This window comes from Phoca vitulina, unplaced genomic scaffold, assembly GCF_004348235.1.
Source record: "Phoca vitulina isolate PV1807 unplaced genomic scaffold, GSC_HSeal_1.0 scaffold46, whole genome shotgun sequence".
Lineage (NCBI taxonomy): Eukaryota > Metazoa > Chordata > Mammalia > Carnivora > Phocidae > Phoca > Phoca vitulina.
The window spans coordinates 6,401,356-6,426,319 of record NW_022589749.1 but is presented as its reverse complement, the minus strand read 5'-3'; the positions used below and the strand labels follow the sequence as shown (position 1 = coordinate 6,426,319).

Genomic DNA, 24,964 nt, shown 5'->3' with positions numbered 1-24,964 from the left:
GATTTAGGATCCAGCAGCCTTAGTACATTTTTTCATCTCTTCCCCGTGACTTCTGGAGTCTAGGGTGGTAGTTGAAGGCTTGTGTACGCGATCAGCACACCATCTTCGTCCAATCTTGATCCTCTGCTTTCTCCCTTCTCCACATTCCTCAAATGTTCTGGTCCTTGACGGCGATCTTTCTAGATTTCCAACCCATTGAGTGAGTCGCACGATACTTTTAACACATCTTTGCTGTCATTTCGGTAGGATCTCGAGGGTGTGTTCAACACCATCTCACAAGGAGGATTTCTAAAGTGACCTGTGAATCAAGAAGATGACTGATGGATGGGAGAGCATGAAACCATGGCTTTATGGCTGAGGGCACCTGGCTTGAATACCCCCCCAGCCCCGAAACATCGAACCTACCAGTCTTCTTCCTACACTTGAATACCTCCCAGTGATGTGGCACTCACTGCTCACTGGTAGTCTGCCACCTTTTCTTCTGGTTCACTAGGAACTCTGAAGTTCACCCTCTGACCCCATCTATGTCCTTTAGGTTAAGGCAGACTTCAGGAAGTCCTCGTTAACATTCATTGCTACCGGAGGGGATGGACTGCGAAAGAGCTCAGGTTCTGGTCCACTGGGTGGAGGAGTAATCGCGAAGCCGCCAGAAAGGGAGAAGACAGGCGTGAAGATAGAAACAGCAGCGAGCTACCTGGTAGATTCAGGTCTCCACTCCTCGGCTAGTTTTGTGCCAGTCCCAAAGGGACTTAACTCTCCTTGTAGCTTTATAACGTCTTAAGATGTAATATTGTGTGAGGTGTCATTCTACACTGACCTTCCTTCCCAGTTTCTCCTCTTTAAAATAATTCTTAATTCTTACAGGCGGACTCCAGAACAATATGTTTGAAGTTTTAACAAATGGTATTCTAAACATTTTGGAATTGCATTAAATGTATACATTATTTAGGAGGAGTTGGCTCCCCTAGGAACACAGCACTAGTACTGAGAGCGCGCGCTGGGTTTGAGTCCAGCCTGACAACTTTCCGGCTATGTATGTGACCTGGGCCAAGGTGCCTCCATTCTGTGTACCTTAACCTCCTCATCTATCAAATGGGTATGATAAGAATAGCACTTGCATCCTGGTTATTGGGAGGACTGAATGCGATGATGGACAGAAAGCAGGAGGGACACGTGTCCTGCAAGTGTTCTTTGTTACTGGTGGTGTTTAGAATGCCTCCAGCCAGAGAGTCAGCCAGGGGTTCTCTGTTTGGGGGAACCTCCTCCAGGCTGCTCAGTAGTTGGTGTAGCCACGTCCTCCCGTAAATCCTGCGCGTTTCTTAAATTTTCATGGGCCGTGGCTCGGTGCCAGTGCTTGTGTTCTGTGCACCTGCTGAGGCCGAGGCGTTTTGTTCAGGCGCACGCAGTTCATTGGAGCTGGCGGCGGGGGGCGGGTCCAGGGGAGGCGGGCCCAGTACTGGAAGCCGGGAGGCCGGGGAAAAGAAACCGGGCCTGGGAAGGGAAAGGGAAAGTGGCTGCAAGAGCCCAGAGCTGCTGAAAAGAAATGAAACTGAAAGCGAGACGGGAGTGGAATGCCTGCGAGGCTGGGACGGAGGGACGCAGGGGGGGTGGGGGGGTGAGGGGGGGAGGAGGCTGGCTCAGCAGCACCGCCCCCTCCCCGGCCTCCGGGCGCAGAGCCAAGGCCTAGGCTTTGCAGGCCCCGGGGAGCGCTCAGAGCGCGAGAGGGAAGTCGGGGCGCGCTAGGGACCCGGAGCCGGCCATGGACGTGTACCTCACCCCCGCCGCCGGGCTCGACAGCCTGGTGGCCCGCAGCCTGCAGCCGTCCCCCGAGTTCCTGGCGGCTGCGCGGCGCGCCCTGGGCGCCCTGGCAGCCTCCCTGCGTGAGGCCGGGGGCCGCGCGGCTGCCCATCCTTGGAGGGTGCTGAAAATCGCCAAGGTAGGCGCCGCGGGAAGGGGGGGGACACCTAGAAATAGGGACAATTCTCGGAGGATGCTGGCGCATTACCACGGGCTTTGCGGACCACGACGGTTTCTATCAGCTCTTTTCATTCAGCGCACTTGCTATGCGCTAGTGCTGTTCGAAGTGCCCTGAAAATAGACTGCACACCACAGCCCGGCCGGGTGGGGACAACTAACCCCACCTGACACATGGGAAACTGAGGCACAGAGACGAAATAATGTGTCCAAGCTTGTAAGAAATCCAGCCAAGATTCAAAGCCAGGTGGTCTGATTTCTTGCATCTACGCTTCTGTGGGCTGCCTCTCACTGGTTCTTTCATTGACTCACTCAGTCCCAACAGACTCCAGTCCTCACACCATGCCTGACCCTCAGGGTGCAGAAACATACATACAGAGCATTCTATAATAGCCGTAATAGCCTAATTGACTGAGAAACTACCCAATAACAATAAACATTGTCTCGTTAAATGAGTCATCCCTCTTAATCCTCACATTCAGTGAGGTAGGGATTATGGTCCCTGTTTTATGACTTGGGAAACTGGGACTGGGTGTGGGTGAGCCCTGCCCCAGGCCACTTTTTGTCACTTAAATGCTTCGCTGCCACTGTGACCTCAGGTTGCCCACAGACTCAGGGAGACGGGCGTCACCTACTATATCCTCTTAGCACAAACTCAGGGGCTCCAGGAATGCAGCGAGGGAAGCTGGCTGGGGTAGAGGGGACTTGGAGCTTGTCAGGGAAGGGATGAGCAGGGGATGACCCCAGAGCAGCTAGTGGTTTCCTAGGGCTGAGTCTTAGCTTGGGAGGTAGGAAAGGGGAAGGAGAAGGAGAGACTTGCGCCTATGAAATGTGGAGGCAGATTTCTGCCTTGGAGGTGGACAGGAAGAATTTCTTTGGAGCAAGAATTTAAGAATCTTTAAAGCTGTGGCATCCTTTGCTTCCCTGGAAAACCTGGAAACAGCTCTCGTGGTTGAATGTAGCTTCTGGCCTTCTGATCATTCCAGGCTTTGAAGGAGACAATGGTGAAGTGGGTAGGGCTAGGGGCTACCTTTCCAGTCTTGAGATGCTGCTCCCTGCGGAAAGGGCTCCTTGGAAGAATGGCTGATTCCAGGGCTGGAATAAGATGTGCAAGATGAGCCTGGGGCTTCTAGGTGGACCAGAAAGCAAGGAAGGGGTGGCAGGCCTCTGCAGTCCTGTCAGAAGAACCCCCACGCCCGGGGCCAACATGAAGGGGCTCCCCTGCTCCAGTTAGGACCACCAAAAATTGTCTCTCGGCATTGCCAAATGTCCCCTGGGACAAATGTCACCACCCCTCACTGGGGATCACCACGTTCGAGATGCCCATGAAAGCGTATGCAGATGAAATGACACAGTGGCTGGAATTTCTTTTCAAATCACACAAGGAAGAAAACAGAGGTCGAATAAATAGAGCAAATGTGGCAAAAGTCTCTTTACAACCCTCTCTTCTTTCGTGGTAGGTTTAGACACTAAAAAAAAAATATTTTTTTAGTGAATTAATCTATGGGGGAGGGGGTGCAGGAAGAATGTAGGCTTGGAGCCCCACCTCCCAACCTCCCGAACTGACTTCCTGAATTCAAAGCACTTGGTGCTGGCTCTGGGCAGGGCGCTGATAAGCAAACTTCCCTGCACTTTCGTTTCCCCGTTTCCTCCTTTGTAAAGTTAGAGCAATGACGGCACCTTTCTCCCAGGCTTGTTGGGAGCTTCACTGAGATGATCGTGTGCAAAAGTGCTCAGTCTACAACATTCCTCTTTGCTCTGCCCCGTTCCCCCTTGGTTGGCAGCCCCCCATGTGAGGAGCGGGCTGCAAAGGAACTGGGATACCACTGGGGTAATTGGCGATCCCAGCTTGGTGGGGGAGGTGCCCCTGGAGGGCTAACCCTGGTTCTTGTCTTTTCCTGGCTGTGTTACTCACTTCACCACCCTGAGCCTCACTGCCTCGTGTAACCACAAATAAACCACATCAGGGGTATTGCCTGGAAGTGAGATTTTACAGGTTGGCAGACATCTGACAGAGCTGCAGGCACAGAGGAGAGACTGATCGTGTGTGAGTTTCCTTCCCAAGTCCTCGGCCCACAGCTTTGCAGAAAGAAACACCTGTCAGAAAAGTCCTGAAAATTCAGCAAGTCATATCGTAGCTCTGGACTGAATCCCAGGCAAAGGTCACAAACGTGTTCTGCAAACCAGAGTTTGTTTCACCCACAGTTAAAAAAAAAAAATTAAAAAATTTTAAACTCACAAAAATGTTCAAAGTTGGTTGCCAACATTTAGAAATCACGGATTTACAAATGAAAATGGCTTTTCTCGAAAACTCATAGCTGGCTGTGCTCGACCTGCATTTCTGCATGGCGCCAAATACCAGGACTGTGTGCCCATGGTCTCCCCTTTCTCTGCAGGGAGGCTCCACCGGCCGGGGCACAGTGCTGAGGGGTGGCTGTGATTCTGAACTTGTCATCTTCCTTGACTGCTTCAAGAGCTACGAGGACGAGGGTGTTCACCGGGCAGAGATCCTCAACGAGCTGCGGACCCTGCTACAATCCTGGTGTCAGAAACCCATCCACGGTCTGAGCTTTGAGTTTCCTCGGCAGGACAGGCCCAGGGTCCTACAGTTCCGCCTGGTGTCCACGGACCTTGAAAACTGGATGGATGTTAGCTTGGTGCCAGCCTTTGATGCTCTGGGTGAGGGGTGCCTGGCCCATTCCAGGCTTGGGGGCAAGAGCATTAGGAGTAAGACAGAGCTTCCTGCCCTGACCTTTTGTGTGGCCTGGGCAACTCTCTCTGGGCTCCAATTTCCTCACTGAACATACTGAGTCTGGGCCAAGAAAGCCCAGTTCCTCCTGGATCTGTGGTCTTGCTGTCCAGATGCTCGGCCCTCGCTCAAGCAACTGGGGAGACTTTCCTTCAGCCACTGCCAACACAGTGCTGCTCAGCCCTTCCATAAATACCCCAAAGGAGAAAGCAAAGGGGCATGCACCCGGCAGCAGGGGGCTGGGGACAAGGCCAGAAATCTGCAAAGTCTTGTCTTTTATCTTAAAACCATTAATGTGATCTTTGCATTCCCCTTCATAATATATCCATCCTTGATTTAATATAATAAGGTGCCCCTGTGCCCACATTTGTAAAATGAGGTTAATAATAATGGGAGCCTAGTTATCCATCTTACGGAGTTTTTGGAAAGGCTGTATGCGTTAAGGTATGTGATGAATTTTGAAAGGCGCCTGGCGCATGATGGGGCTATATGAGTGCTTGCTCTTCTTCTTCTTCTTCTTCTTATTCTCCACTATTATTATTATTATTATTATTAACCATGATGCCCTGGGAGATAGGTCTCTTGAGTTTATCCAGTTATGACGTCCTGGAAGACAGCCACGCTCTCCCCGTCTGGTACACCCACCCTCTGGGTATGCAAACATTAATCATAATAGCTACTCCTTATTAAATGCTTCACTGTTCCAAGCTCCTGACGTTTTATCTCATCAATCCCTCCAAACAAACCTGTGAGACCTGTACTGTTGTATCTTCCTTTTTACCAAGAGGGACGCTGAGGCACAGAGACGGATAGTAACTCGCCCAAAGTCACACAGCAAGTAAGCGGTGTCAGGAACCTGGGCAGTTATGGAGAGGGCTTACTTTTCCCGGGCCGGGCCCACAGGAAGTGGTGGAGGGAAAGGCACAGACCGTAAAGTCAGCCGGCTTTAGGTTCCAATCCTGTCTCCATCACTTGTCAGCTATGTAACCTTAGGAAGAGTACTGAGTTTCTTCTCCGTGCCTCGGGGTCCTCAGCTGTGAAATGAGGGGAGGAATATTTGCCTGATCAGGTTTTGGTGGGGCTATGGGGGACTCACGTGAAACTCTCAGCCCAGTGCCTGCCTGGAGTGTCGTGAGCACTCAAACAATATTAGCTATCACTGCTAAGGCATCAGGACCTTTTGCCTTTTACTTCTCCAGCTTCGTTTCCTTTCCCTATGGCACCGATTAATTAAAGGTATGTATGGTGGTATTCTGGTGCTGCCTGAGGGAGCCTCGGGGAGGGCAGAACTGCCACATTCTAAGTACTCCTGACTCAGCTCGAAGCATCATTCCTGTTTAGCCACCTTGGAATACGGGTTTGGAAGGAAGGGACCTTTCCTTCTGGTCTCGAGCTTTCCTCTCTGGCCCTGGGTTTGGAAGGAAGGGACCTTTCCTTCTGGTCTCGAGCTTTCCTCTCTGCCTCCTGAGAAGCTCCAGGCTCTCTTCCTCATCCTCCAAACCCCCCATGCTAGTGGATTCCGCCCCCTGCCACCAAATTCCCCCCAGTTTCTCCATCCTGTGCCTCAGAACCCTTCCTGACTTCAGGCACTTCACACCCCCAGGGCAGCTCAGTTCCAACGTCAAACCTGCGCCCCAGGTCTACTCGACGCTTCTCAAAAGTGGCTGCCAGGGCGGCGAGCACTCCGCCTGCTTCTCAGAACTGCGGAGGAACTTCGTGAATGTTCGCTCGGCAAAGGTGAAGAACCTGATCCTGCTGGTGAAGCACTGGTACAGTCAGGTGAGGCCACCACCAAGGGTCCTTGTTCCAGGCACTCGTGACGGAATTTGTGATTTCATGACAGCGAGAATATTTCCTTAGGCTTCGCAGCCATTCATGTGTCTCTTTATGGGAATTGCCTGTTCATATCATTTGTTTATTATTTTCTACTGCGTTAGCTGTCTTCTTCTTGTTGGTTTGTTGGAGCTCTTTATATAGTCTGGGTGCTAATTCTTAGGGAGTTGATATAATGCAAATCTATTCTCCTAGTCCGAGGCTTGTACTTTCACTTTGTTCATAGGTCTTTTGTCACAGATAATGTTTGAATTTTAAAGTAATCAGGTGCATTCATCTTTTTCTTATGTGATTTGTGCTTTGTGCGTCTTGTGTAAGAAGGCTTTGCCTATCCTGACTTTCTAAAAATTATTCTTCTGTGTTTCCTTTCAAAAGGTTTTAAGATTTTTCTTTTCCTGTGGTGTTAGGGCTTTGAAACTACTTGGAATATTTTATGTATGGTATGAAGTAATGTGGAGTTTGTACACCTCCCGTCCCAGCCTCAGGAATAACACCCTCCCTCCGAAATATTCATGTTTGTGGATAGGCTCTTGTGTATTGAGGGAGGGGTGCCCAGCTTGTGCCTAGAGATGAGAGATCAGGCCCCGCAAAATCTCAGGGCACATGGCTTGGTCCTTCTGTTGGACCACTCATCATAGAGCAAGTCTAGGATGAAGAGGTCCTGGATTCCTGTTCTTGCTCAGGCACTGACTTGCCCTCTGACCCTGGGCAAGTTCTGCCATGCTTTCCTTTGGGGGATCAGTAACAGTGTCACACTACCCACTGGCCTCTCTCTGACTGCTCCCCAGTCCCAGGAGCTTGGATCTCATATGAGCCCACAACTTGGCTGAAGCTCCAGGAGGGCAGATGAAAAAGATCAGGTTGCTTCTAGAACACAGCATCTCACCCCAGGCTTCAGCCTGGGGGATCCGCGCCCCAGAGACTGAGAGATCCAGCAAAGTTCTGCAGAGAGCTCTCTCCTTGCCCTCCCCTTTACCCTCTTACAGGTGTGCCAGGAGGAGGGGAGGAGGGAGATGCTGCCTCCGGCCTATGCCCTGGAGCTGCTGACGATATTCGCCTGGGAGCAGGGCTGTGGGAAGGATGCCTTCAGCCTGGCCCAAGGCCTCCGGACCGTCCTGGGCCTGATCCAGCAGTATCAGCACCTGTGTGTCTTCTGGACCCTCAACTACGGCTTCGAGGAGGCCACGGTCAGCCAGTTCTTGAGGCAGCAGCTTGAGAGACCCAGGTACCTCCCCACACCCCCTACCCACTCTCCTGGGCTTGGGCCTCGGGAGATAATTAACAATGATAAAACTGGGTGGGCCTGCGTGGGGGCCAAAGCCAGGCACCGCACGTGGCTTCCTCATTCCGTGGATTCAGCCCCAGAGGGAAATTACAATCACTTGGGGCAGTTTTTGTTTTTAAGATTTGATTGATTTATTTGAGAGAGAGAGAGCACAAGTGGGGTGCAGGGGCAGAGGGAGAGGGAGAAGCAGACTCCCTGCTGAGCAGGGAGCCTGATGTGGGGCTCGATCCCAGGACCCCGAGATCATGACCTGAGCCGAAGGCAGACACTTAACCCACTGAGCCACCCAGGCGCCCCTCTTGGGGCAGTTTTTAAAAAGATTTTTCTTGTGTGAACATATCGTACGTGTGGACATTTTAGCGACACACAGCATACCTATCCAAAGGGCACATTTTGATGACGTTCTATAAAGTGAACGTCCCCGTGAAACCACCACCAGGGGCACCTGGATGGCTTATTGGGTTAAGTGTCTGCCTTCGGCTCAGGTCATGATCTCAGGGTCCTGGGATCGAGCCCCGCATCGGGCTCCCTGCTCAGCGGAGAGCCTGCTTGTGTTCTCTCTCTCGCTGTCTCTCTCTGTCAAATAAATAAAATCTTAAAAAAAAAAAAAAAGAAAAGAAAAGAAACCACCACCAGATCAAGGCAGAATATTTCCAGCACCTCAGGAGCTTCCCCTTTCTCTCTCGCGATCAGGGACATCCCAGAGGTGACCCCTTCTGTTACCCTTCCAATCCTGTCTGTTTTAAAATCTTACTGAAAGGGAATCACACAGCATGTACTTTTGCGTTTGACATCTTCTCAATGTTAAACGTTTGAGATCCTTCTGGATCGTTGTGTGTGCTTGGTTATTGTTGCTTATTGTTTTGTGCGGCTGAATAGTGTTCCATGGTGTGAATTTATCACAGTATGCTTCCCATTGTGCTGATGATGGACATTTGGTTGTTTCTGCCCCGGGACTGTTACAAGAAGGCTGTTAGGAACCATCTTGTACATGCACCTCTGTGTGCGTGCACCGTTGGATACACACGTAGGAATAAGATAGCTAAGCCATGGCCGTAACTCTTGAGCCCCTGGGGATAGATCCTCGTATCTTATAATTCTAATGTGCAGCCAGAGTTGAGGACCGTTGATCCAATTTAATCTCCACAACAGCCCACGAAAGCAGGCACTGTTGTCATCCCCATTTTGCACAAAAGGAAACAGGCTCAGAGGAGATAAGTTATCTACCCCAGGTCACACAGCTAGAAAGTAGAAGAACCGGGATTGGAACCAGGTCTGCTTGACCTCAGAGCCCCTGATCTTTTTTTTTTTTTTTTTAAGATTTTATTTATTTATTTGACAGAGAGAGACACAGCCAGAGAAGGAACACAAGCAGGGGGAGTGGGAGAGGGAGAAGCAGGCTTCCCGCCGAGCAGGGAGCCCGATGCGGGGCTCGATCCCAGGACCCTGGGATCATGACCTGAGCTGAAGGCAGACGCTTAACGACTGAGCCACCCAGGCGCCCCTCAGAGCCCCTCATCTTGACCGTCGTACCAACCGGAACCTTCCTGTCCCTCTGGATTTGCAGGCCTGTGATCCTGGACCCGGCTGACCCCACGTGGGATGTGGGGAACGGAGCAGCGTGGCGCTGGGATCTACTGGCCCGGGAGGCAGGGTCCTGCTATGAGCGCCCGTGCTTTCTGCAGGCGGCAGGGGGCGCTGTGCAGCCCTGGGAGGGGCCCGTGAGTGAGGGGCTTCGGGGATCCTTGTTAGGTGTCAAGCCGCGCCTAATTCACATGCTCAGTGTTTGCTGAGCACCTAGCGGGCGCTGGGGCCGTGGGGTGTGGGACAGAGTTGCGGAGTGGGGGCTGCAGGCATGCAAACAACCTGCTCACCAAGCTGAGCCTGCTTGGAGGAACACCTCTGTGCTCGCGGGGTTACTGTCCGCTTACCACACCGTGTCCACCCAGCACAGGGGCCCTTTCTAGAATGGATCCCGTCTGTAAGGGCACCCTTTTCTAATCTGCACAAAGGCACCATATGGGCTACGGTGGCCCTCCCTCTTCCCCGCTCCTAGTCTCAGTCACCCTGACTGTCCATTGGGAGGGGGCTGGCGAGAGAAGGGATGGAGAAACTTCTATGCCTGTAAGACAACTCCTTCCTACACACTTCCAGGGCCTTCCACGTGCTGGGAGCTCAGGTTTAGGCCACCCCATCCAGCGAGACTGTGCCCAGAGGACCCCTGAGGACAGGAGCAGTCTCCATGCTGTGCGCCCAGGGGCAGGGAGCAGGCAGCCGTCAGGCCCAGCTTCTGGCCCCTCGGGGGCTGCCTGCATCACCCCTTCCATGCTGGGGACGGCCTTGGATCTGTCTCAGATCGCCGGCAAGGACCTGGACCGCTTCATCCAGAACCACCTGAAACCAAACCCCCAGTTCCAGAAGCAGATCGGCAAGGCCATCGATGTCATCTTGGGTTGCCTTCGTGAGAACTGTGTCTGCAAGGCCTCCAGAGTCAGCAAGGTGAGTCGGTGTGTGGAGACACTGATGGGCACTTCCTAGGGCACCGCAGTGAGGAGGGGAAGGAGCGGGGGGCCGGCAGGCCAAGTGGACATCCATGGAAGGGGAGTGTGCTGCCCTCCGAGGTATATATCTGAGTGCCAGCTTTTAAAAAAATTTTAATGATAGTTTTTTTAGCCACTATTACCATAATCAGACCACTTCCGTCCTCTGCTCAAAATCCTCTGTGGTTTCACCGAGTACAATGGCCTCAAGGCCCGTAGGATCTGCTCCTGGTCTTTCTCTGACCTTCACTTCCTCCATACTGGCCTCCTGGCTGCTTCTTGAACTCACCAGGCACAGTCCGCACTGGCTGGTGTCTCTTTCTGGAAGGCTCTTCCCCCATCCACTTGGCTCCCTCCCCTCCTTTAAGTCTGGGACCCAAGTCCCCTTCTCACGGAGGCCTGACTGCTCAATTTACAACTGCAACCTCCCTTCCATCCCGGGTCCCCTTCCTGATTGACATGCCTCCACACAGCACTTAGCACTTTCCGAGGGCTTTTGTCTGCTGACTGTCCCTCACTCCTCTGCCCTTGCTAGAACGTAAGTTCCAGGAGAGCAGGTACCTTTTATGTCCTCCCATATCTTGGTACATGTGAGTGCTCGTAAATGTGTTGAATGAATGAATGAATGAATGAATGAATGGATTGGTTGGTTGGTTGATTGAAACAGGCCAACAGAGCACTTCTGCAGGCCCCATCTGGCCCTGGGACCTCAATTTGCCACCTGTGGTCCAGATGTGCAATCAGTAGGTGCGCAGGTGTTCGGCTAAAATCTTTAATCCCTGACCCCCCTTCACTGCATCCCCCGTTATCTGTTGTTGCACGCTGGTCTGACTTTGTGCAGGGCCCGGGGGGTCAGAGGGCAGGTGCAGACAGATATAGTCAGACTCTGCCAGGCTTCTAAGAGTCAGAGGTCACTGCCTCCGTCATGGTGCCCCCGGACCCAGCATCAGTGAGATGCCCAGTAGTGTCTGGGCTGCAGATGGGGGGAGGGGGGGCAGCAGTTGGGGTCAGAGTCTGACTCCTGAGCTCAGGGACACTCGCGGGTCTGAGATGGTCCTTCCTCTGCAGGGGGGCTCGTTTGGCCGGGGCACAGACCTGAGGGGCGGCTGTGATGCCGAACTCGTCATTTTCCTCAACTGCTTCAAAGACTACAAGGACCAGAGGGCCCGCCGCCCGGAGATCCTTAAGGAGATGTGGGCACAGCTGGAATCCCGGTGGCAGGACCCAGTCCCCGGCCTGAGCCTCAAGTTTCCTGAGCGGACCGTGCCCGGGGCTTTGCAGTTCCAGCTGGTGTCCACGGCCCTAGACAGCTGGATGGATGTGACCCTCCTGCCCGTCTTTGATGCCATGGGTGAGGGCTGCCTCCAGCCTGTGCCGTGGAGACTAGTTCCTTAACCGCTATGCTACATAGCTTGTCCGGGGTCAAGATCACCCACCTTGCAGAGTTTTTGGGTGGATGAGTGAAAATTACTGAAAAGCACCCAGCACGTATTTGGTGCTTAAAAAAAAAAAAAAAAGTTCCAATTGCTATTCTACGTTGTAGATTGTGTATTATTGATTGCAGTGCTATGTAATTAACGTTCAAATATTAATAAAGGCTGGTGAGTGGCTGGGCTGGGACATGCAGATGTCTTCGTTAGAGCTCTGTGCTCAGAGTATTTCAAATTTCCACAGGGCAGCTCTGCGCTGGCGCCAAACCTGCGCCCCAGGTCTACTCGACCCTCCTCAACAGCGGCTGCCAGAGCGGCGAGCACGCGGCCTGCTTCTCAGAGCTGCGGAGGAACTTCGTGAACAATCGCCCAACCAAGCTGAAAAACCTGATCCTGCTAGTGAAGCACTGGTATGGTCAGGTGAGGCCTCCATACCCCCTAGCTTCTCCCAGGAAGTAGCTGCTGTCATGGCAACTGCCCCAGCCAATCAGCTCCTCTCTTAGGCAGACCTCTCCCTTCCTTCGCTTCTTATTGGCCGTCCCAAGTAGAAGGACCACCTCCTCCATCCTCCACTTCCTGCCCAGACCCGAAGCCTCTAGCTGAGAGAAAATCTTTTCTCCATCAGGCGCCAAGTGTTTATTTCTTGTGGCTGGGGTTCACCATCCCTCTCTAGCTCATCAGTGTGTCTTCCATCCTCATACTGCTAATGCTTTCCCTGTTCTTGCCCACCCCCAGCCCTAGCTTACGCTGTTCCGCCATCACTGTCCTCTGCATAAGTTGTACTAAATAAACCCTGAACATCCTCCAGAGCGCCCCCACTAAACACTAATCTGAATGCACTCGCAATCATGTACTCATTCAACAAACATCTACGGAGCACCCACTGCTGCTGACGTCACTGTTGCGACGGATGTCGGCATACCAAGCTTGAATATATTGCAGCCCCCAATCCTGTACACCCTTTGAGGAGAGACTCCAGGCGGAGATCAAGTCTGAGATTCTTAGTCTCAGGTCATTGTGTGACTTTGGACAAGTCACTACCCCACCCCGGACCTCAGTTTATCCACCTGTAAAATGAGAAGGGTTCTGTTTTTTCTGTGGTTTTGTTTGTCTATTCCCCTCCCTCTCTTAAGTACATAGGGCCATGCTTAGCACATAGTAGGTGCTCACATCCACTCATTCTTTGATTGGCTTTGGGTGACATAGGTTGCAGCTCAGAACAAAAGACAGCAACCAGCCTGTGCCTCTCTGCCCCCCGTCTATGCCCTGGAGCTCCTGACCATATTCGCCTGGGAGCAAGGCTGTGGGAAAGAGTCTTTCAAAATGGCCGAAGGCCTAAAGACCGTCCTAGAGCTTGTCCAGAAGCACCAGCAGCTCTGTGTCTACTGGACGGTCAACTATGGCTTTGAGGACCCGGATATCAGAACGCACCTTCTTGGCCAACTTCAGAAAAAGAGGTGCAGACCCACTTCCCCATTGCCTTCCCTGCATCATCCTTCTCCTCCCCCACTGTCGCCCTGGAGTCATCATTGTGTCCAGGAGGGGTCCAGGGTGGGCTCTGGGTGCCCCAACCCCACTCCTCACTCTGCTTCCTTCTGGACTCTTTACTGAGGAAGCATGGACACGTGGAGCCCCCAAAGGAGCCAGGGCCAGTTTCATTAACACAATAAAATATCATTTCTGAAATTAAGGGGCCACCCAATACCTTCCTGACTGAGGCGGCCAGACAGGAACCCTACTGTGCTTGGGAGAGATTGGGCCAACCCTAAGGTCCTGACACTCTTCTCCTTCTCCCCAGCTCCCACACCCTTTCCTAGTCCCTCCCACACCCCTGCTCCTTCACTGATTCCCACCTTCCTCACCTGCCTGCCCATCCACTCTGCCCCCAGGCCCCTGGTCCTGGATCCTGCCGACCCCACCTGGAATGTGGGCCAGGGCAGCTGGGAGCTCTTGGCCCAGGAAGCAGCAGTTCTGGGGATGCAGGCCTGCTGTAAGAGTGGAGAAGGGACGTCTGTGCAGCCCTGGGATGTGATGGTAAGAGAGGAGTCCCTGGGGTGGCGGATGCTGTTGGGGCCCACTCCCAGATCGCCTTTCCCTGCTGGTGCACACATCCTCAGCTGCTAGGAGTGTTTGCTGCTGATGGCTTACGGCTGAGACACAGGTTGTTCGGCCCCAGCCAGTGCTTGAGTGACATGGGGTACAAAAGGCCCACCCTTGTTTGAAGGCGAGACCAGCTCTGTGATGCAGTTCTTAATCCAGCGTTCCCTGTGGGATCAGGAAAAAGCTTTTTCCAGCTGGAGCCTTACTTAGCTCCTTCCCCGGCCCTCCCTACTTCCGTCACCCCCCTTCTCCTGCAGGCACTGTCCCCAGTTAATCCATGCACAGGAATCCCCATCACGGGCTTTGCTTCTAGGGGACCCCACTTAAGATGATAGCCAGCTCCCAAAGGGACATGATTTTATTGCATTTGCTATTTTTCAGCAGGATCTCATAACCAGTGCTTAATAATACAATCTGGTGAGGCATGGGCCTTGTTCTTGCCCCCATTTAAAGTGGGGAGACCAAGGCTGTGTGTTGGTGGTGGAACCAGAACTGGAAATCAGGTCCTGCTGATGCTACCACAGAGACCTACCAACCAGCTGAGAAAGAAAAAGGTTATGGAGATCGTGAGAGTCTCATCCGCTTAGGATATCAAGAGTCAGGGCCGGGGCATTCATAGGGAATCCTGTCTCAAGCTGGCCCTACCCGGATTCTTTCCATAGCCTGCTCTCCTTTACCAAACCCCAGCTGGGGACCTCGACAAGTTCATCAGTGAATTTCTCCAGCCCAACCGCCAGTTCTTGGCTCAGGTGAACAAGGCCGTCGATACCATTTGCTCATTCCTAAGGGAAAACTGCTTCCAGAATTCTGCTATCAAAGTGCTCAAGGTGGTCAAGGTAAGTCCCCAGAGAGCTGTGGGCAAGGAGGGTCCTGCAGGCTGGTGATCTTTCCCAGACCAGGGCCAGGCCTGACCCACTTCTATCATCTTTATGACAATCAGCACAAGGCCAGGTGTAGAAGAGAAACCAAAATGTGGTTGTGAGTGGATGGCAGAGAGAGGACCCAGATGTGTCCAACACATCTCTTTTGGTTGCTTGTAACAACCAACTCAAAAGGTGGAACAAAAGAAATATATTGGCTGATGCAAATGGAAAGCCCTGGAGTAGACCTACCATCAGGTACAGCTAGATCTAGGAGCCCATGCAGGGTCATCAGGACTCAGCTTTTCATCCCAGCTCTTGGCTCTGCCATCTTCTGTTTTGGACAGGCCCTTTCCATATGATGGTCTTTGGCATCTCTAAACTTCCAGAAAGAGGCATTCTGTTTTCTTAAAGTTCAAATAGAAGTCTTGGGATTGAGTCTCATTGGCCTGACTCGGGTTTATACCCATCCCCAAACTAATCCGTGGGGCTAGGGAGACATCATGCTCTGACTGGCCAAGCTTGGCTCATATGATGGAGTCAGGGGCACATGGACCTGAGTGTGGGGGAGGAGTGATTCCCCCAAAGAAAACCAGGATGCTGATCCCAGAAGGTAGAGGGATGCTGGGGGTGTATAAAAAGTCACATTATCCACTACATCAGATACAACCTCAGTCCACAATTGAAGTCACAAGTGAGACCCAGGTCAGCTCCAGAAGATTGTCAGCATAGAGTCAGCCAATGAAAAGTCCCAGGCCTGGTGATTTGTTGTGTGACCTCAGGCAAATACCTTCCCCTCTCTGATCCTTACCTTCCTCATCCATAACACTTGAAGATGATAACCTGGTTCACTGGTTGTCAACCATGGCCTCACTTAGAATCATTTAAAAAATTATACTGATACCCAGTCCCCCTCCCAGGCCAATTAAATCACAGTCTCGGGGGCATAGGAGCCAGACATCAGTCATTTTTTTAAAACTCTCCTGATGCAGATAGGCTTGAGAACCACCAGGTCAGAAAGAAAAAAAAAAATCCCTCAAATCTCTCCCAGCCCCCAAACCCCCAAACTTGATAGAATGAGAAAGTTTACATTTGTTGAAGGGTTTAAACTCATGTCTTGCACATTTCTTTTTCTCATAATCATACTATGTATTAACCCCATATTGAAGAGGTAAAACAGAGAGGTTAGGTGACTTGCCAAGGTCACACAGCAAGTTCCTGACCCACAGACTCTAGCAGGAGTCCTTCAGGGGTCAAGCCACCTCTGTGTCCTCCCCAGGGCGGCTCTTTAGCCAAAGGCACAGCTCTGCAAGGCTGCTCGGATGCGGATCTAGTGGTGTTCCTCAGCTGCTTCAGCCAGTTCACGGAGCAAGGGAACAGGCGGGCTGAGATCATCTCAGAGATCCGAGCCCAGCTGGAGGCATGTCAGCAGGAGATGCAGTTCGAGGTGAAGTTCGAGATCCCCAAGTGGGAGAATTCCCGCGTACTGAGTTTCTCCCTGACGTCCCAGACAATGCTGGATCAGAGCGTGGACTTTGACGTGCTGCCAGCCTTTAACGCCTTAGGTGAGGTACCCAGGCATAGTCCTGAGAGGGGGAAAAGCAGAGGCCGGGCTGCCAGGGACAGTTTTCGAGGTTGTGCAGTGCACAATCAGAGCACACCTGTTCACCGCGTAGGCCTTGTACACGTGTATGTTTATCACCATTCTCCTGCAAAGTGGAGAAAAGGATACCTTTGTCTAATTCACACAACAGTGCTACGTGGTCTCACCGTGGCTCTGGGCTGGGCCCTAGTCTCAGCAGTTGCACCAACATGATGGATGACCTTGGGTGAGGGACTTCGCTGCCTCGAGCACCAGTGTCATCCCTTGACGATGTGGGTATTGGGGTGTCGTCGTGCATCCCCAGCTTTGAGTATTTGTGCGTGGTTCTCCTCCACCTGCCACAGACCCATAGGATCCATGAGTTCAATAAATTCACCGAGCATGTGCCCAGTGTTCTCCAGGCACTGAGGATAAATCCCTAAACAAAACAGACACAGATCTCTTTGTATCTCTTCAGTTCTGAGTTTGCATAGGGGAGTTTGCAGAGTGAGGATGTCCCCTGTATCTGAATTTATTTGGTTCCCGAGGTTGGGAAAACAAGTGACAAGGAAGGGATTCATCCAGAAATGTATCTGAATCTACATCGTTCTTCAGAAAGCAAGAGTCTGAATATCAAGGAATGCCTTTAAGGGCAGTGAAACCAGAGGGTGACATCAGCTCACCACATACGGTCCTATTCCCTACCGGAGGCTCTGAGACCAAAGCTCTCCCTTTGTTAGAGAGGGATGAGCAAGCAGCCAAGAGCCGTTAAAGATGAGTTACCTCCCAGCTGAGACCTTCTTCATGATAGGCAAACGGAAGGGTTGAAAGGGGGCAGGAAGGAACATAAGATATTTTAACGCTGGGTCATGCCATGTCTGTGCTCCAACTAAAATCACCCTGTGGCTCCCCACTCCCCCAGTGGGTCCCAGCCCAGCCATTAGGGAAATGCCCAAGTAGGAGATCCTGGAAGTCCTTGCTCAGTTGGCCCCAGCGGGACTCTGGGGAATGAACTGATGGTGGCCCCCTCCCTTTCTCTAGGCCAGCTGGTCCCCGGCTACAAGCCCCCGTCTCAAGTCTACGTCGACCTCATCCACAGCTACAACCACGCGGGCGAGTACTCTACCTGCTTCACGGAGCTGCAGCGGGACTTCATCATCTCTCGGCCCACCAAGCTGAAGAGTCTGATCCGACTGGTGAAACACTGGTACCGGCAGGTGCGGCATGAGGACAGGGTCGCCCCAGCGAGGTCCTGGGTGGGGGCAGGGCCCAGCCCTGGCCAGAACCCTGGGTTGGTAGAGCGGAAGGAGAGGTACTTCCCAGCCCATGGGACCTTAGTTGGCTTATCTGGAAAATTGGGCTAGGTCACAGGATTTGAGGGGATAATGCACGGCCAGGCATCTGACACATGGAGGTGCTCGGTAAAATTTGGGGGCGGGCTTACCAGCTCTGGAAGGGGTCCCTCCTGCACCTCTTCATTGCCAGTGTGAACCAACACATCCTCTTTCCCCTTATTCCCCAGTGCAACAAGATGCCCAAGGGGAAAGGCTCCCTGCCCCCCCAGCACGGGCTGGAACTCCTGACAGTGTATGCTTGGGAGCAGGGCAGCCAGGACACCCAATTCAACATGGCCCAGGGCTTCCGCACCGTCCTAGAGCTGGTCAGTCAGTACCGTCAGCTCTGTGTCTACTGGACCGTCAACTACAACAACAAGGACAAGACTGTCAGAGACTTCCTGAACTGGAAGCTTCACCAGCCCAGGTTCTGGCCCACCCTCACCGTCACAGAGTCTCAGAGATGGGGTTGCTCGCTCTCCCACATCCGGAGGGCACAGACCAGAGACAGCAAAATCCTCTTCCTAAGACTGAGCTCCTTTCTAACAGGGACCTCCTTAGCACCTGAGGGACAGGCAATCCATTTCCTTGTCCCCCATAAATAGGGTTGCCAGATGAAGTGCAAGGCTGCAAGTCAAGTTTGAATTTCAGATAAACAGTGAATCGCTTTTTAGGATAAGTATGTCCCATGCAGCATTGGGGATATACTTATGTTTATCCAAAACTCAAATTTAACTGGGCATCCTCTATTTGTATTTGTTAAATCTGGCAGCCCTACTTGTGAACCCACCAGGTAACGTAAGCATGTCTTATTCTTTGGGATTTTGCCTCCCTCTCAAATGGTGCAGAGAAAGCAGAGAAGCTTTCACAGATTCGTGATGCATCTCCAGTCCGTGGGTAATGGCCGCTTAGCACGGTATGTTGAAAAAGACTCTGAGGTGGTCCATCTGCCACAGATGTAGGAAGGGAGAGTGGTAGGACCGGTACCGTGATTAGTTACCAATGCCAGCTACCTGCTGAAGGGGTGTGACCCAAAGGAACACAGTGATTGATTAGTGATGTCTGCCCTGGATGTAGAAGGGAGAAGTGGCTGGGGCAGAGTGTTGGGTGAGGGAGGAGACTAGTCCAACCAGTCTCTCAGGAGGACACCCCGATGTTACCAGGAATAAGCCTGACTGTAATGGCAATTGCAGGCCCATCATCCTGGATCCAGCGGACCCGACAGGCAACCTTGGCCACAATGCCCGCTGGGACCTGCTGGCCAAGGAAGCCGCCGCCTACATGTCTGCCCCGTGCTGCATGGGCAGGGACGGCACCCCCATCCAGCCATGGCCAGTGAAGGTAAGAGAACCGTGGTGCAGCAGGGCACGCTTCATTGGGGGCAGTGGGCTCAGGGGAGGGCCATGACTCCAGCCAAAGGGGCAGGCCCAGCCATGGCCCCACGTGTGCCCCCTGCCCCATGTGCTGGCTGTCCCTGTGGTCTCAGCTTCGCCAGGAAGGTTAGGGCTAACCCACTTCTTCTATAACTTTCCCCCAGGCTTATGTTTGAAGGCCAGAGAGTCCATGTTTGTACCAGATGGACAGAAGGACACCAGCCCTCGGCATGAGGAGACTCAGGGTCACCTACCAGATGTGTGTGTGTGTGTGTGTGTGTGTGTGCGCGTGTGCACGTGTGCGCGTGAGAGATTGATCCAACCTCTCCGTCCAGCCTCCCATCTGATATCCCTGCCTCCCCACTCCGCGCTCTCCTCCTGCTCTGTGTAGCCAGCCCCGCTGATGCCCCTTGTATCAGGTGGGCACTGGCCACCTCGCAGACTCCCCTCCCTCCTGTGGCCAGCATCAGAGTCCAGGGTCCATGGGCTGGCAGCAGCCTGCTTTTCCAGCCTCCCCGCCATGACTCTGCTCTCAGACAGAGACTGGTGCATCCCACACTGCATCCTGCCCCTGCTGAGAATGTCCTCCTCCTTCCTGACTTCTCTGCCCGTCCACACCAGCTCACGTCTCCTGCTGAGGAGCTCTCTGAGCTCAGCCACTGGCCAGAGAGCCCGCCCAGACTGGCTAGTGTTGTCTGTCACAGACGGGGGGGGGGGGCCCCACATACCCTGCAGTCCCTCCCATGGGACACCTGACTGAATGCCTGTTCACTAGAGCCCGATTTTCTTCCCCCTTCCTGTTGTACTCACTCCCCGTGTGCGCATCTCGAGGCCATGCCCTGTTTGCCTTCCTGAGTTTTTACTGGACTCTTGTCTTCTCTCCTGACCTGCTGGGACATCGCCAGTGGGATTCTCCGTCCCCAGAGGCTGAACGTGAGCCATTGCCCAAACAACAGTGCTCAGCCTGCTTCTCTCTGCCCCCCAGAGCAAATGCGCCGGGTCCTTGCAAGAGGCACTCCTGACCTCTGGGCCAACAGCAGTGTCCCTTGTAGTCAAGGCTCAGCACGGAAAACAAAATAGTCCAAGAATCGTAAGCAGAAAGGGATTCCATCTAAGTCCCTGGATGGTCTGGAGGAGCGGAAGGCAGGGGCCGCGACTGGACTGTGGGTTTGAAGGTTAGAGCACCGCGGCCGAATCAGAGGGAGGCGACTGCAGCCGATGGCACTCACACCCACAAAGCGGGGGGCCAGACCCAGAATGTGGGCTCCAGCGGCCACAGGCGAGGCTCAGGGCTTGCTAGCCACCAGCATGGCGGGAAGATGCCTTTTGTCCCCCGCCTTCAGCACGATCGAGATCACAGCACGGGGAGGAGCAGACGCCCGGCGCCCACGGCGGGCCTCGGGGACAGCACCCCCGCGGATGCACAGTGAACGTCTGTTGGGTGGGTGAGCGGGCGGTCGGGCCCCGAGGGAGGAGCCGGAGGAGACAGAAGGGAAGGAGCCACGACGCATCCCCCACCCCCCAGCCCCCGCGAGTCGCAGCGAGCCTGACTCTCCATGGCCCATGGCTGGGAGCTGCCGAGGTCCTGTAACACAGTAGCTCAGACCCGGGGGCTTACCAACCACAGTGTATTTCTGGCAGCTCTGGAGGCCAGAAGTGAGCACCGTCGGGGTCTGCTGAGAGCCCCTTCCAGGCTGCACACTTCTTGCATCCCTCCGGCCTCTTCTTATGAGGGCGCGAATCCCATTCACGAGGACGCCACCCTCAAGACCTCATCGCCTCCCAAAGACCACACCTCCTGGTACCATCACACCAGGAAGAGGGTTTCCACATAGGAACTGGGGGACACAGCCCAGGGCAGGGATGCAGGATGGGGGGGTTGAGGAGGAGCCCTCCCCTCTCTAGCGCTGTTCTCTGGGAGGGAGACCGTGCCGGAGAGCAGATCCTCTGCTTCCCCTGGGACTACACGGGGGAGGCTCAGAGGCTGAGCCAGCTCGCACCTCCCGTGTGCCCCCATCAGATGCTGAGGGCACACGGTGCTAATAAAGTCTCCTTAGACTCACCTCCCTGACTGCCTGCGTATCCGGGGGTGGGGCTCTCAGGACCCCAAGTTACACCTTTGGGGTTGGCCAGTTCCCAGAGCTCAGGGCAGACACTTGCAGGCAGCAGAGACCTGCCCCGCCAAGCACCCAGCAGCAGGTGGGGGCCTGGCCCTGGTCTTGCTCGTCCTGGGAGGAACTGGTGGTGGGTCTCAATTCAGTAACTCCTATCTTCATGACACGGACTCTAGGCCTCCCCCCTAAAATGACTCTTGAATGAGGGGAATTGTGAGATGAACTTTGTGACTATCCCCAAATGGGGTAGCCCCAGTAGGTAGGAGTAAGGACCTGTCACCTGGGCGGGGCTGATCCCAGCGGGGATTTATTTTACTCTAACTCCTTGGTCTCCGACAATGGCTTCCCTGGTGTGGACATAGTACCCCGCTGTCACTTTTGAGGGCTTCCTGATACACCCTTAGATAGACGTCAGTTCCAACTTGGTTTATACATTTAATGATCCTAAAGATACAAAAATGCCCACAAGCACTTTCCCCGGAACTACACAGATACTAAAGGTCTTATGGAAACATACACGTGCCAAGGAAAGTTCAGAAAATTCAAAAAGAAAAAGAGCTCCAAGGAGGGAGTAGCCCCAGCCAGTATTAAAACTTACCGGGGGAGGGGGCGCCTGGGTGGTTCAGTTGGTTAAGTGCCTGCCTTCAGCTCAGGTCATGACCTCGGGGTCCTGGGATCAAGCCCCATGTCGGGCTCCCTGCTCAGCCAAGAGTCTGCTTCTCCCTCTCCCTCTGCTGGTCCTCCTGCTCATGCTCTCTGTCTCTGTTTCTCTCTCTCAAATAAATAAATAAAATCTTAAAAAAAAAAAAAAAACTTACCAGGAAGCCAGAGCCTTACGGGCTAAAAAATAACGAAAACCTAATGTGATCAATCAGCAATTACAAGCTAAGCAGAGAGCCAGGGGGCCTTCTTGGTAGCACACAAAGAGACTCCATCTCCTGCAGCCAGAAGGCAGAGGAGAAAGAGGACCCAGTCCAGAAATGCAGCATGCGCACAATGGTTTTTTTTTTAATGTGTCAATTTAATTTTTAATTAAAAAAAACTGTGGTTGAGATATAATTCACACACTATGAATTTCGACTTTTTTAAAGTGTACAACTCAGCGGTTTGGGGATGGTCGCAAAGTTCATATTTAGGATATTCACCAGGTGAGCCATGTCACAAGGGGCATCCATTATCCTAATTCCAGATCATTTTCATCAGCCCCAAAAGAAACCTGAATCCCATTAGCAGTCACTCTGCATTCCTACCACCCCTTCCCCCCTAATCCCTGGCCACCACTGATCTGCTTTCTGTCTCTGTTATCGACACTTCGTACAAATGGGATCACACCATATTTGTCCTTTTGTGTCCGACTTCTTTCACTCAGCATCACGTGTTCAAGGTGCATCCATGTTGCGGCTTCTACCTCCGTGCTTCATCCCTTCTTATTACTGGACAATATTCCACTGTATGGAGAGACCACGTTGTGTTTATCCAGTCATCCATTGGTGGGTGTTTGGACTGTTTCCACTTATGGCCATTATGAAAGAACGCTGCTGTGAACGTTGGTATATGATTTTATGCAAACATATTTTCATTTCTCTTGGGTGTATATACCCAGGAGTGGAATTGCTGGCTTATATGATAAGTCTGTATTTAGCCATGACGACCCACCTTAATGTGTCCCATAGCACTGTACCACTCACACCACTCCAGCAATGAGTGGGGCTTCTCCGCATCCTCCCCAACACTTGCTATTGCCTGTCATTTTGATGATAGCCCCCCCTAGTGCGTAATCAGGTCTGCGAACTAAGGTCAGGACCCTGCGTGGGAAAGAACGGGACTCTGACAGACAGCCGGGGGACATAAGGGGTGGAGCCCCCAAAGATCTTGAGTCCCCAGATTCCTCTGAACCCTCCGAGCTGCACCCCTCCCGTTAAAAACTAGCACCTCCCCCCTTACAAGGAGACCCTGCAGAGGCCTCTCTTCTATAAATCATCCCCCGCCCCCATGACCTGCACCCACTTCCCCTCCTGCCCGGTGAGTGGAACTAGGGTTAAGTCCCAGAAGAACCCAGCCAGGGATGCTGGGCCGAATAAGGGAAAGATGGACCTGTACCCCAAACAGCCGGACAACCCAGCCGGCGTGTACCAACAAAAGCCAGGTGGGTATGAGTGGGAGTGGACCCAAGGGTGCTTGATCAAGGGGCTGCTGTGTAAGACCGGATGAGGAAGAGTTTATTGATTTGGAAGTCTCTCCTGGAATTCAGGACTTCATACGCAGTCCAGGAGCCCAGAAGGTGCAAGCTTGCTGCGAGCAGAGCTTCTAGAAAAATGGAAAAGGTTAAGAGCTGCGCTGAGTGAGATTCGAATGACAATATTGCCTGAAGGATGGGGGAAGATGGGGCTCAAAGGTCAGAGAGGTGGGCTTGAGGGGGTGGATATGGCACATAAGGCCAGAAGGGCCACCGAATTATCTCCCATGGAAAAGCAGAGAAGGCACCTTTACCGAGGCTGAGGAATCGGCTAGTGAGCAGACCCAGCATCACTAAGAAGCTCGAGTGGCCCCCTCCACAGAAGACATCATGGTCCCCTGAATAGCACTGGGGTTGGTGGGACCTTGAAATAATATCAGCCATGAGACAACGCTGACCCATCAGGTGGACACAATTCTCCTGTGAAGGGTAAGGGCGAGGGGGCAGCCGGGAGGCCCTGAGCCCCAGAGAGTTAAAGAGCTAGTCATAAAATAGGGCGTCCCTAGGAGCAGACTAAATGGGCCACAAACCAGGAACTACTCAATTTGCACCATCAAAATACTTCGAAGACAGATAATTAGGACACAGGGAACTTTCCCCCAAAATGACGCCATCCCTTCCCCAGTGCTTCCCAGGGATCCTGTCTGTGACCCATGACAACTCCAGAAAACATATGATCCTAGAGCCGGGTGGGGGTGGGGGTGGGGGGAGGAGGCTATAAAGATCAGCATTAGAATAACTATTAAAAATTGAACATAAGGATCTATTCCTTATATGTGCTATAAGAAATGATAGCATTGTATCAAGGTTAAAATTCTAAATCACATCACTACTCTGTGTTTCTGTAACAAGATATCCATGTGCTTAGGGGATACATACTGAAGTATTTAGGAGGAAAGGGGTCTGGGCGATTTTGACATGTCAGTATGGGTTCATCAGTTCTAACAAACGTTCCAGTCTGGGGGGAGGGGATGTTGCTAGTGGGGGGAGGCTGTGCATAGGAGGGCAGGGGGTCTCTGGGAAATCTCTAGGCCTTCTGCTTAATTTTACTTTAAAATACAAAGTCTATTTTAAAAAGAGAGAGAGAGAGATGGGGCACCTGGGTAGCTCAGTTGGTTAAGTCTCTGCCTTCGGCTTAGGTTGTGATCCCGGAGTCCTGGGATCAAGCCCTGCATCTGGGTTCCCGCTCAGCGGGGAGTCTGCTTCTCCCTCTGCCTCTCTCCCCAGCTTGTGCTCTCTCTCTCTTATTCTCTCTCTCAAATAAATAAATGAAATCTTTAAAAATAAGAGAGTAAAGGGGCATAATATCTGCAACATGCACTCAAATAGCAATACTGTAATAATACCAATAAGATGTCCATGTGGAGAGAATGAGGAACCAATGCGGTAAAATATTCTGGGGGAAGGGCATAAGAGATTTCTTTATACTCATCTTGCACACTTTCTCAGGGTTTCAAATTATTTCAAAATAAAATGTTTTAAAAATAATAGTAAAGCTCAGGGCACCTGGGTGGCTCAGCTGTTGAGCGTCTGCCTTCGGCTCAGGTCATGATC

General features: G+C 52.6%; 1 protein-coding gene across 2 annotated transcripts; it reads left to right on the top strand.

Moving 5' to 3' along the window:
• The first annotated feature begins 1,656 nt into the window (after positions 1-1,656).
• On the top strand, positions 1,657-21,122 carry OAS3 (2'-5'-oligoadenylate synthetase 3). Of its 2 annotated transcripts, XM_032431362.1 has the most exons (16): positions 1,657-1,936; positions 4,371-4,653; positions 6,327-6,502; positions 7,543-7,781; positions 9,409-9,562; positions 9,996-10,340; positions 11,450-11,732; positions 12,056-12,231; positions 13,018-13,268; positions 13,701-13,845; positions 14,574-14,747; positions 16,051-16,336; positions 17,395-17,570; positions 17,876-18,114; positions 18,881-19,028; positions 19,225-21,122. In XM_032431362.1, the coding sequence occupies exons 1-16, from the start codon at positions 1,760-1,762 to the stop codon at positions 19,234-19,236; spliced, it is 3,264 nt and encodes a 1,087-aa protein (XP_032287253.1). In that variant the 5' UTR covers positions 1,657-1,759; the 3' UTR covers positions 19,237-21,122. The 2 variants fall into 2 exon arrangements, with proteins under 2 accessions (XP_032287253.1, XP_032287254.1); XM_032431363.1 differs by lacking the exons at positions 1,657-1,936; positions 4,371-4,653 and adding an exon at positions 4,664-5,375.
• The last annotated feature ends 3,842 nt before the right edge of the window (positions 21,123-24,964 follow it).

Bases quoted from the DNA above. Each gene is read 5' to 3' on its own strand.
- OAS3 (XM_032431362.1), top strand. From the start codon at position 1,760: ATGGACGTGTACCTCACCCCCGCCGCCGGGCTCGACAGCCTGGTGGCC. The intron at 10,341-11,449 runs GTGAGTCGGTGT...CTTCCTCTGCAG, and splicing joins AGGCCTCCAGAGTCAGCAAG to GGGGGCTCGTTTGGCCGGGG. The intron at 17,571-17,875 runs GTGCGGCATGAG...CTTATTCCCCAG, and splicing joins TGAAACACTGGTACCGGCAG to TGCAACAAGATGCCCAAGGG.